The sequence below is a fragment of the Giraffa tippelskirchi genome, chromosome 6 (assembly GCF_054371585.1).
Source record: "Giraffa tippelskirchi isolate mGirTip1 chromosome 6, T2T-mGirTip1v1.2.pri, whole genome shotgun sequence".
NCBI classification, from domain to species: Eukaryota; Metazoa; Chordata; class Mammalia; order Artiodactyla; family Giraffidae; genus Giraffa; species Giraffa tippelskirchi.
The window spans coordinates 72580859-72593113 of NC_137280.1; the positions used below are offsets into that span (position 1 = coordinate 72580859).

The following is a 12255-nucleotide window of genomic DNA, read 5'->3' on the forward strand; positions in this document are numbered from 1 at the left end:
CCAGGAATTCCTGCTATGGAAGCACCTGTCCCACTATAGAGTGGTCTCTTTATAGCTCCATGCCCTCCCCACGAAGCAAAAAAAAAAAAAAATGTGTGAGCTCTTCGAGAACAGGAGTTGCTTTATCTCTGTATGTCCGATTTATAGCAAATAATCTTCCACAGAGCACGAGCTCCGGGAGGGGCCCAGCCAACCCAATCAACCACCAACCAACTGACCACTGATCTTCACATGCCTAGTGCCATTTCCCTTTAGTGGGTGGTTTCAGAAGCTGGTTGAAATGTTGAGGGGTGTTAAATTTTGGGAAATGTTGGGATGTTGGCAACACCTCATGTTGGCAAATGAGGTGAGTTGCAGGGCACTGTTTTCAGTTGCTGTTGTTTGGAAGGGTGGCAAACTAGGGAGAAACTCTTCTATTCCTAGACTATCTCTATAGTTGTTTAAAATAGGATAGATCTGTGAAATAGGGCAACCACAGACACAGGATGTACGGAAGGAGAGCTAGGCTGGTTGCAGAAGGACATCCAGATGCTAAGATTTTTGTGGACTGGAGGGTGCAGTGGGATCCACAGCACAAAGTGATCGTATCTAAGACAAAAATCTCACCACTTTCTGATTTCTTGTCAATTTCTGGCATGGATAAGTCAGCCTGAGTGTGTGTTGGTCACACGTTCTGTGCGCATTGTTCCCTGATGGCCAGGGCAGCCCCCAGACTTGCTAGAGAGGGGGCTGGACTTAACATACTGACCTGGTCCTGGAATCCAGTGCTCACAGGGCAAGGCCAGCACCTGACCTGCTCTCCCATCAAGACTCCCTTTGCTCCTGTGCCCATGGGACCCCAGCCCCTCCTGATCTGGGACACCTGAGTCATCTTGATACTAGCACTGGGACCCAGGTGGACTGCCCCCAAACATGTCTCAATGGCATATTATTATTGTGAATTAAAGTTACTTAAGAAATGGTCAGTGTAAGACAGACATTGATACTTCTGTCTTCCTGAAAACAGGAAATAAACCTCTCACGTGAAAGGGGCCCTCCCTGCCTTTGGAGGTGGGAGGACACCTTTATCCCCAGAAACAGGGATTTCAGGGCCAAGAAGCCTGTATAAATCTTCATTTTTAATTTACTTCCCTGAACCCAAGCTCTGCTTAAAGTCTTCACTAATTAAGCACCCAAAGCCCGTTTCTTTGCTCTGTCAATTCTTCACAAATGTCTTATGTCTTTACCTAAAAAGTATAAAAGCTGCCTGTTTTGGCCACTTTTTTAGGTCTCATTTCTAGGAGACCTCCATGTACACAAATTAAAACTAATTTAGCTCCAGTTAAAGTCTTGTGTCAATTTTTAGTTTGGCCACAGGAACTCAAGAGGACCCACAGGTGGAAATTTCTCCCTCCCCATCACCAGCCAGAGTTCTGCGTCCAGCTAGACAGGCTTGCCCAGACCACAGTGACGCCTCTGCCCACTTGGGGTCACAGCTACACCTTTCCAAGCCTCAGTCTTCCTATCTGTGAGATGAGAACCTCAGATTCTGGAGAGAAATACATGGCGAGAACACAAGAGTTTCAGCTACCATGTGCATCCCTGTGGTTTCAGCTCTTATTTTCCTCCCTTTGTCCCACTGGCAGATCAGAGAGATGATCCTGATCATCAATTCTGCTCCCAACTCTTCCACTTAACTGAGTCATCTCAGGCAAGCCACTTTAGTTCCTTTGAGTTCACTTCCACATCTGTTAACAAGGCTCTTTCTCCTCCCTTAGGAGAGAGTCCGAAACTTAATACATGTGAAGCATCTAGCATGTTGCAAGCTCCAGTCTGTAAATGCAGACTCCCCTTGGTCTCCATCCCCTTCCTAATTCCTGAGACATTTTCAGCAAACCCTGTGTGAGGTCAGGAAGCAACAGTCAGAACTGGAACAACAGACTGGTTCCAAATAGGAAAAGGAATACTGTATATTGTCACCCTGCTTATTTAACTTACGTGCAGAGTACATCATGAGAAACGCTGGGCTGGAAGAAACACAAGCTGAAATCAAGATTGCCAGGAGAAATATCAATAACCTCAGATATGCAGATGACACCACCCTTATGGCAGAAAGTGAAGAGGAACTAAAAAGCCTCTTGATGAAAGTGAAAGAAGAGAGTGAAAAAGTTGGCTTAAAGCTCAGCATTCAGAAAACTAAGATCATGGCATCTGGTCCCATTACTTCATGGCAAATAGATGGGGAAACAGTGACAGACTTTATTTTTCTGGGCTCCAAAATCACTGCAGATGGTGATTACAGCCATGAAATTAAAAGACGCATACTCCTTGGAAGGAAAGTTATGACCAACCTAGACAGCATATTAAAAGGCAGAGACATTACTTTGCCAACAAAGGTCCGTCTAGTCAAGGCTATGGTTTTTCCAGTGGTCATGTATGGATGTGAGAGTTGGACGGTGAAGAAAGCTGAGCGCTGAAGAATTGATGCTTTTGAACTGTGGTGTTGGAGAAGACTCCTGAGAGTCCCTTGGACTGCAAGGAGATCCAATCAATCCATCCTAAAGGAGATCAGTCCTGGGTGTTCACTGGAAGGACTGATGTTGAAGCTGAAACTCCAATACTTTGGCCACCTCATGCGAAGAGCTGACTCATTGGAAAAGACCCTGATGCTGGGAAGGATTGGGGGCAGGAGGAAAAGGGGATGGCAGAGGATGAGATAGCTGGATGGCATCACCGACTCGATGCACATGAGTTTGGGTAAACTCTGGGAGTTGGTGATGGACAGGGAGGCCTGGCGTGCTGCAGTTCATGGGGTCGCAAAGAGTCAGACACGACTGAGCAACTGAACTGAACTGTATCATTGTATCTGGTGCAGGACAGCAAACCAAGCAAACGCTCAACACTGCATAAACCTAGAGGGATGCTGCAGTCTCCTGCCAGGCATGGAAATCACCTCTAGATCATCTCACACGAACTTTTGCTGGATTCCTGAACCCTCAGTGCATGTTCCTGCCAAGCGTGTAGCCTACATCTCAAACCTCTAGCTGACAGCCAAGGAACTCACTACCTGCCTGTCCTGCATCAGGTAGCTGTCAGGAAGCTCGGATACATGCAAAGATGAAGTCAGAGAGCAGAGAGCTGAGAGCATGAGGAAGTGGAGCTGGTCACACTGGGAGCGAGCGGTGGCTGTGCCACCACCCAGCTCTGTCACCTTGAACAAGTGTCTGGCCCATCCGTGGCCCCCTCCTGCTCTGCAAAAGGCAGCAGGTAACAGTACTCAAACTCCATCTAGTCAAAGTTATGGTTTTCCCAGTAGTCATGGATGGATGTGAGAGATGGACTATAATGAAGGCTGCGCACCAGAGAATTGATGCTTTCTAACTATGGTGCTGGAGAAGACTCTTAAGAGTTCCTTGGACAGCAGGGAGATTAAACCAGTCCATCCTAAAGGAAATAAACCATGAATATTCATTGGAAGGACTGATGCTGAGGCTGAAGCTCTAATACTTTGGCTACCTGATACGAAGAGCCAACTCATTGGAAAAAACCCTGGTGCTGGGAAAGATTGAAAGGCAAGAAGAGAAGGGAATGACAGAGGATGAGATGGTTGGATGGAATCATCGACTCAATGGACCCAAGTTTGAGCAAACTCCAGGACATGGTGAAGGACAGGGAAGCCTGGTGTGCTGTGGTCCATGGGGTCACAAAGTCAGACACTACTGAGCAACTGAATGACAACAGCAACTGGGTTGTTGGCAGGAACTGCGTGAAATAATATTTATCCTGGGAATCGTCTAATGGAGAGGCCTTGAGGATGACCTCTCGGGCACAGATGCAACCATGGAAGTTCAGTAAACAGGAACTCTTAGAATACGTAGTTTCTACTCAGGCAGTTTTCCAATGACCAGAATGAGGCAAATTTTCTGTAACGAAAGATGCTTTCTCAGCAAGAGAGGGTTCCCCCCACTAGCCACCTGGACCAGACAGCCCATCAGGCTTTAACTGACATCAAGATGGCAGTGGGTGATTATAAACTAGGAAGCCAGGATAGTGACTCTGCAGACCTGGGCAAACCCACATGGCCCAGGCTCTCATCTACAGAGTTTCCAGGCAAAGCACAGCTCTGGAAGGCCAGGGAGTCTCAGGTGCTGCCCTGAATGTAGGTGCTCACATTCTCTCTGCAGTTCCTGGCTGCTACATCCTTTGGCAGGTCAGAAGTATCAATTTGACTAAACATCTGTCTCAATGCTGCACACGGCAGTCACTCCTGTCATCCCTGCTTTAAAGACTGGGGCACTTTGAGGCTGAAATCCTTAAGGGGAGGGGGGGACGAGAACCGAGGCAAACCCAATGCCTTCCAGTGGGACAGAACTAGGGAAAAATCATCCACCCTAAAAAGCCTGTACTAAACAAGACTTGAATCAATAGATAATGATTTCTTGCCATGTCCTGGTTGTAAAAAAAAAAAATCTCCCTCTTGCCAGTAAAAATCAGGAAAGATTGCTCCACTCCTCATTTTTACATAAAATGTATCATTTTCCACCTCAATGTGTAGAGAGATCAAAAGTCCCAGGCTTCTGAGGTTTCCTTTTTCCCTTTTGCTCTCCTCCCTTGCTCTCATGCAAGAACCTGGTGCTGTCAGATGCCTCCCAAGTGGTTTTTAGAAGACAGGAGATGACAGAGGGGATGGTCACACAAAATGCAGGGCCAGGCTCCACCCAAAGTTCAGACCAAGGCTGAGAACAGAGGTAGAAAATGGTCCCCCAGTGCATGGCCACAGGACCGCTCTTCCAGAAACATGGATCTTACCCCCTCTGCCCTGCCTTTCCCCGTTCTTCTCCGTTTAAGACCCGAGGTCCCTGGCTGAGCTCCCAGGCAGCCAGCTCTCCGTGCCCTATCTCGACAGAGCTCTGCTCAGCTCATGTCTCCCGCCCCCTGGGGAGAGGGTGCCATGGTTCTGACGATGAGCTCCGTCTGCGCTCAGATCCAGACTCTGCCTGGCCAAGGGCCCAGGAGCTCACTCCACCGCTCGGCACCTGCACCCTGGACCTGGCATCATTAGGCTCCCCACCCAACCTGCTGGATTCTGCCCAGGACTGTCTTTTCAGAACCCTAGGATGCAGTCCTGTGTGGGGTCCAAAGTCAGTCTCTGGACTCAGTGAGGACTGGATTCTATTCCCAGAAAGTTACTGACCCTCATGGTGATGCAGGTTTCTAACAAACAAAGTGCTAGTCACTAAGTCTTATCTGACTCTTTGCGACCCCATGGATTATAACCCACCAGGCTCCTCTGTCCATGGGATTCTCCTGGCAAGAATACTGGAGCGGGTTGCCATTCCCTTCTCCAGAGGATCTTCCCGATGCAGGGATCAAACCCCGGTCTCCTTCATTGCAGGCAGATTCTTTACTGAGCCACCAGGGAAGCTCTGTAAAGGGTGACACACATCCCTGGGTGGGCTCAAACCACTCACCTTTCAGTTAACCGCTGGATGTGCTAACTGACTGCACCACAGAGACACCAGGATAGTCTTAAGACCCCTGGAGAAGGGAATGGCTATCCACTCCAGTGTTCTTGCCTGAAGAATCCCATGGACAGAGGGGCCTGGCAGGTTACAGACCATGAGGTTTCAAAGAGCCTGACACAACTGAGGAACTAACAAGCAAAACAAGAACATAAATGGTACCAACCTCACGGAGCAATTGCAGACACTACAGATGCACGTGAAGCATTAACCACAGCACCGCCCAGGAGGACTTGCCGTGATGACGGATCGTATTGTCCAATGAGACAGCCGCTAGCCACAGGTGGCGAGTAAGTACTTAGGGTGTAGCTAGTGTGACCAAGGACTGGAATCATTTTTTTCATTAAACTTAAATTCAAATTCACACATGTGGCCAGTGGCTTCTGTGCTGGACAATGGATTTTAGCACATTGCTGGCACAGCGTGTTCTCAACAAATGTTGTTACAGTTGTTTATACTCTAACGTACTTGTTCAGACAAAAAAAACCATATTATTGACATCTCCAGTATCCCCGTCACAACTCTCAAAACGCATGCACATTTATGTTTTTACCTTCACCAAGAGATTTACATCCCCTGGAGACAGTACTGAAGAGGGGCCCTGTCAAAGTAAAAATAAATAAATACAGACATACACACATGCGTGCACACTGCATATCCCATGCTTCTGCAGCAAGCAGCCTTCAAAATGTGACTGTTAACAGGTGACACGTCTACACAGGACACAAAGAGCCTGGTCTACTCCCCACACTTGGGAACCACAGGCAGATTCTTCTGAGCAAGTCCTAATTAACATTAGACTTTCTGGTCCCCGGTCTTCTGGGCCCTTTCTCTCTCCTGCTGGCCCCTCCTCCCCCTTCCATCAACACCAGCAGGTCCTATGGGTTCTGTGGAAGACAAAAGGGGCGGGTTGTCCTTTACTCCAGGTGGGTAACAGCTGCTGCTATCTGGCATTCACAATCTAGTCTGAATCTAAAGCAATTCCTTCAGTTCTCCCAGGTGAGATAGCATTTTAAGCCTCATTCGTCTTTATGAGTTGGACATCTCTAACTTCAGGAAGGAGAGTTCAGAAATCAGGAGTAATTACAAAGCCTTTAAGATGTGAAGGAGTCTGAAGGTCACCAAGTTCACATTCAAACCCACGGTGAGTTGGGAAGTGATGTGTTGTGACCATGGCTAGCCCAGAGCCCAAGTGGAGTGGAGGCTGGGTTCACCCTGGGGTGCAAAGGACACGAAGCTGGGAAGGAAAATGGAAATGCAAAGGCCGACGCTGAAGGAAAGAGGGATTCTTAGGCAAGGACTGGAGACTGGCATGCTACTCTGCAAACTTCTGCAGGTCGCAGTGGACAAGGAGTGCCTGAGAGCCCACTGTCCAGAGGGAAGGTGGCAGGTTTCCTCCAGAATGTGGGATGCCTGGGACCACTATCAGACTTGTGGTGGCTGCTTCCTTCTGATTAAGTCTGAGTTCAGGTTTATGAACTGTGAATCCAGTCTAGCCTGTTACAGAGACAATTTCCTGGCTGCCCCTCTTCCCCTGACTCCATGGGGTTTCTGCCACATCCCGTGGCTGCAGACAGTGGCAGAGGCATTGTGTAAGTTTGTATAGGATAACGTTCGCAATGGCTGGGTGTACGCCATGCTTCCTGAGCTGGAATGCTCAAGTATTCAATCACTGCTCTGAGTTGCAAGAGGACGACACCTGAGAGACTGGGGTTGGACTGAGTCAGAGTTGGAGGTTCTGAAGGGGCCCCTAGCCTGCAGGGAGAGCTCGCTTAGGCTGCATCTGCTGGACAAAGCCTAGAATATCCTTAGTTATCTAAGACCGACCCCGGGGAGGAAGGCCAACCTGTGCACACGTTAACTGATTAAAACTTTAAAAGGGGAGAGGGGTTTTATTTTGACACTGCATGTTTCCCCCTGGCAAGTTAATAACATAAGATTCATACTGTCCAAATTGGGAGATTTTTTTTTTTTTCTTTTACAAATTGGGAGATTTTTATACTGCTGGCCTTATATTTTTGGGGCTATTTTTCCGCTGTCATCTGAGCCCTCTGTAGAGTTGTTAGAGCTCTATGAGCATGGCTGGGCATCAGTTAGGAGAGAGAGAACAAGGGGTGGATTTCCCGTCTAGGTACAGTGTGGCCTGGGGATAATTTAATTAATATCCCGTTGTGACCCATTTCTGTGGGCCTCCTGAGAGAGGTCTCAACACAGGAGCAAGGCCGGTGCCGGGGCGGTGGCCAGTCGGTTGTTGATGGGTGGGAAGTTCTGGGGTGAAGAGATACAGTCTGTGCCCTGCCCAGGCCCTCACTACCTCCTGGGCACCAACCACCTGCTGCCAGGACGCTGGCTGGCTGGTTACAGAGGCGTCAGCTACACAGCCACTGATGATGGGCTGACGTGGAGGTGAGTAAGAACCGCTTCTTGAAGGGCTAGCTCTGTTTGCTGCTCACACCCGAGAGCTCCCTGTGGGATCAGGCTGAGGCTAGATTCCCGCTGAACCTACAGCTTCGACTGCCTCTTCCCCCACCATGCCTTGTTTTCTTCAATCTTGGCAGGTTTCACCTTAATCAATCATTAGGCACAAGAATTTCCACCAGAGGCTCTGCTTCTAGAGCACCCGAGTATAGACAGGGGATTCCTGCTACAGGGATTCTAGGGGTGCAGCCCTGGGGGAACCCTGCCCAGGGCCCACTGTCCACCCTCAGAGGGCTGTTGACTGCAGGAGAGGCCTTGGTTGTCCCAACCCTGCACATTGCAAAGACAGGTCTGGCCCCGGCTGCTCTGGAGAGATGACTACTAAGTCCTTGGACTGTCTTGCCTGAGAAGAGTGCCTCTGTTTACCCAGGGCCTTGGGCCATGAAGTTAACAGTGTCATCCACAGTGGGGGCCTGGGGCCAGGCAGTTGTCAGTCTGACCTCTGGGAGGGTGAGAGACGGTGGAGAAACCAAGACCAGCCAGGGAGGCACGCCTGGTCTGGGTGAGCATCCATCGATGGCAACACCCGCTGAATTTCAGACCACTCAGGGTCCCTGCTGTGGACTCGGATTACACACAACTTCTGGGAGAGCTGAGTGTGGGGCGGGGACACGTGGAGGCCTCAGCCTCGTGTCTTGGGGGCTCCTTCCATGCAATAGACCGTCACCCTGAGTGTAACAGCTCTCCCAAGCTCTGGGGGCCCTTCTGGTGAGTCACTGAACCTGAGGGGAGTCCTGGGGACCCCTGAGAATGTGACTCGTCTGATTATCGAGACCAGAGACCCTGACAGCGACTCAGCAGTACCCGGGACCACGTCGGGGGAGTGTGTTCCGTGAACTTAAAGGTAGTAGAGAGAGATCGATGCTCTCTGTCTCTGCCCGAAACTAGCTATGAGACGTCAAGGTTAGCCCATCCTGTCCACTGGACTCTGTGGACGCACTTCTCTCTGCAGAGGTGTCAAGGTCTGGATTCGGCAGAAGTCATCTGGACCCCCTTCAGCCTTTAGCCTGAACCTTAACTCTTCCACCCACTTCACCAGGGCCTGGCACTTGGATACCGGGGTGGATTCTGTGAGCTTTATTTGGCTGCTGCAAATCTGACTCCGTGGAGGAGGAGGAGCATATGAATAAGTATCCCCAACCTCCAGCAAGACTTTTCACTCATCCCTCTGGCAGGTCTTAGTGAAGTTTCAGGACCCTTCTAGGGTACCAGGGTGCCCCTCGGGCTGTCTGCTGTGCCCAGAAGCCTGGACGAGGCAGAGACAGATGCTCATGCCCTCAGGGGCCTCCAGGCCTTGGGTCCTTGCCTGACTGACACTTGTAGCAGGCCCGGGCTCACAGAGCAGACAGACGGCCATCCTGAGGGCAAGCCTCCGCCCAGGGGAGTTCCCTGGTTTCTGACACCAGTCTTGAGGCCTGGGACTCCCCAGGCATGGCTGCCACTGTCTCCTCCTTCTCGGGCAGCAGGTTTCAAAGGGTTGATTTCTCCTGTATCTTCCCTGCAGCTTCCTGCCCACCCAGACCCGCTCGTCCTCACTGTTCCTTCCCTGGAGGGGCCACTGGTAGCCTGGTTAGGTGGCTAAGCCGTCAGAGCATCTCTGGCGTTGGTAACTTAATTTGGGGGCTGAGTTCCCAGAGGTGACGCACTACACACGGGGGACACCTGTAGGAGCTGAGAGCACAGCCATGCTGCCCATGACGAGATGCTCAGGACTGTCTCGTCCTGCGCAAGCTCCTGTAGCTCTCCTTACGAGAGAGGAAAGAAAGTTTCTACTCTAAAAGGGGGAAACCGGAAGGAACTGACATTACTGAGAAAAGGGGCAGGACACGGGCCAGTGAGGAACTAGCCATGGAGGCAGCTCCTGCCCATTTGCTCACCCCCAGGTCCCCACCCAACCCTGTCTGTCCTGCTGCAAGTCCTGGGGGTGTGTCAGGAGACTCACCTGCCTCTGGCTCTCAGGCAAGCTGGACCAAAGAGAGGCATATGGGGAAACCAGGGGAGTGGGCACTGCTCCCTCCCAGCCTCTGGCCAGCCTTCCTGGCAGTGGCTTTGAACCCACAATTTCCGCTCCCATCTGGCAGTCCCTTTCCCACCATTCCGGCTTTCTCTTGGCTCTGAAAATGAGCACAAGGTGGTACTGGCTTCCCTCTGAGTTTATCTCTGGTGGTCACAGCCACCTCTGATTAGTTCCCTCCGCCCACAACTTTGTAAAAAGCCCCTCCTTAAAGCTTCTTGAGCCATCTGAGTTGCATTTTATTCTGGCTAAACCCCTGATGGCCAAGATTCATCCAGAACAGTTAGATGACATACTGGTTTGCCAGGGGGCCCTCTTTCTCCTGGATTTCCTGGTACACCCTAAAAGAAGGAAGAAAGAAAACATTAACTCTGCTAAGCACATAATCCTGATCCACTCTGCCCACCCTCCTCTCCAACCTCTCTATCTGCCAAGTGCAACTCAGGGGAAAACAGATCACCCAACCGTGAAGACTGGCACCAATAAAAACTCACGGCTTCTAACCTCAGCTGAAGACCCAAAGCTTCTCAGGATATATCAACTGGGGCAAATGTTCAGAATCGTAAGCCACCCCTATTAGAACTCCTTTCCAAAACACAAAATTGAAAGTGCGTATGTGTGTGTGCACATGTGGACACACACTCACACATCTAATCTTCAACTCCGGCCGTCTTTTTCCAAACACAGGCAGAAGGACTGAGTTTGAAAAAGAGGAGGGCAAAACAGCAGGAGGTGTTGTGTGGGATATACCCAGGAACATACACGGTTCTGACAGCATCACACAGAAGCAAAAGAAGTGCAAGCAGACAACACACGCTTAGAGGTCACAGTGAACAGAGAAGCCAAACATACAGTAAGCTCCTGGGGGAGTGGGCAGGGTCAGTGCAGAAGAACAGCTCCTCCAGGGGTTTCCTGGTCGAGGGAGCCGGGGAGAGGGGGAGGGCGGGGGTCGGCAGGGACACAGCCTGCACCGCTTGTCTTTACTTACATCCCGGCCAGCTGGTCCCTGGGGGCCAGGAAACCCAGGTGGGCCTCGAGATCCCTGAAGAAAAAGAAGACATCCCCCAACAGTTACAACAAAAACCAAGGCCCCCATGTCCTGGGGTCGGTTCTCCTTGTCCAACGGTCTGGAGCTCTGAGCAATCTGATGGAACGTGCTTGAGGAGTGGCTGTTTTCAACACACAGAGAGAACACTCCGGAAAACCTCCCCCGTGAGTCTGACTGCCAAGGCCCCGTTCGCAGGCCCCTTTCTTACACCTGCAGTGAGACGGGCCTGAGCCCACCCCGGGGCACAGGGTCGATTACCAGCCTCGGGGGCCTGCCAGCTGGACAGACTGACCTGTGAGAGGCCCAGTGCAGGCGACTCAGGTGACTGTTAACTGTTTTTTATTGGAAAGTCATTGCCATCCTGCTGACAATTTCTAGACGGTATCGGGAGTGGGCCCAAGTCATCTTTCAATTACGGATCTCACTTCCTGCAGGAATCTTCCTAGACCTTCCCACCCGCCTCACAGATTAAGACAGCATCCTCACTGGCTCCTGGCTCTGTGGCTTGGGGCAGTGAAGCCGGGATTTAAAATTACTTCCTCTGGCAACGTGATGACATGCATGAAACTACAGCTGTCCATCTAGAGGGAAGCAGAGGTGGCGAAAAGCAAAGGCAGTGCCGGTCTGCCCAGCTGTCACTGGAGCTCAGGGCACCGGACGACCCGCCTCCCGACTCCACCATTCCACAGGTGAGTGCCTGGGTCTTGGAGAGTTTGCACCGTGTAACGTTAAAGATTTTTTTAAACTACCATCTTTGCTGGCCCCTCCAACTTCAAATGGCTTTGATTAGAGCATAATTTCTCCCATCAAGACACAGCCCTGTATTTAAGTCATACTGTACCGGAGGACCTTTTTCTCCTGGTGGTCCAGAGGGGCCCTAAGAAACAAACAAACAAGCAAGTAAGCAAACTGGAAGTGAAACTTGTTTGTTTAAATGTGCTGTGGTGCTTATCTCTAAGGCTAGGTCCTTAAAGTGAAACATGTGTTTAAATGTGCTGTGGTGCTTATCTCTAAGGCTAGGTCCTTAAAGTGAAACATGTGTTTAAATGTGCTGTGGTGCTTATCTCTAAGGCTAGGTCCTTAAGGAAGAGCTAACGCCCTGCCATCTCTTTTTAAGAAAAAACTTTTTATTTTGTATTGGGGTATAGTTGATTAACAGTGTTGTGATGGTTTCAGGCAGACAGCAAAGGGACTCAACCATACATGTACACATA

The 12255-nt window shown here is 50.4% G+C and overlaps 1 protein-coding gene across 1 annotated transcript in view; it reads right to left on the reverse strand.

The window, feature by feature from the left end:
- The window catches only part of COL22A1 (collagen type XXII alpha 1 chain), a 219550-nt gene that overhangs the window by 45905 nt on the left and 161390 nt on the right, over positions 1-12255 (reverse strand). The window contains exons 43-46 of the mRNA XM_081502987.1: positions 11883-11918; positions 10982-11035; positions 10290-10334; positions 6055-6102 (exon numbers count right to left, since the gene is read on the reverse strand). Coding sequence (XP_081359113.1) covers positions 6055-6102; positions 10290-10334; positions 10982-11035; positions 11883-11918 — 183 coding nt within the window. The remainder of the gene's footprint in view (positions 1-6054; positions 6103-10289; positions 10335-10981; positions 11036-11882; positions 11919-12255) is intronic.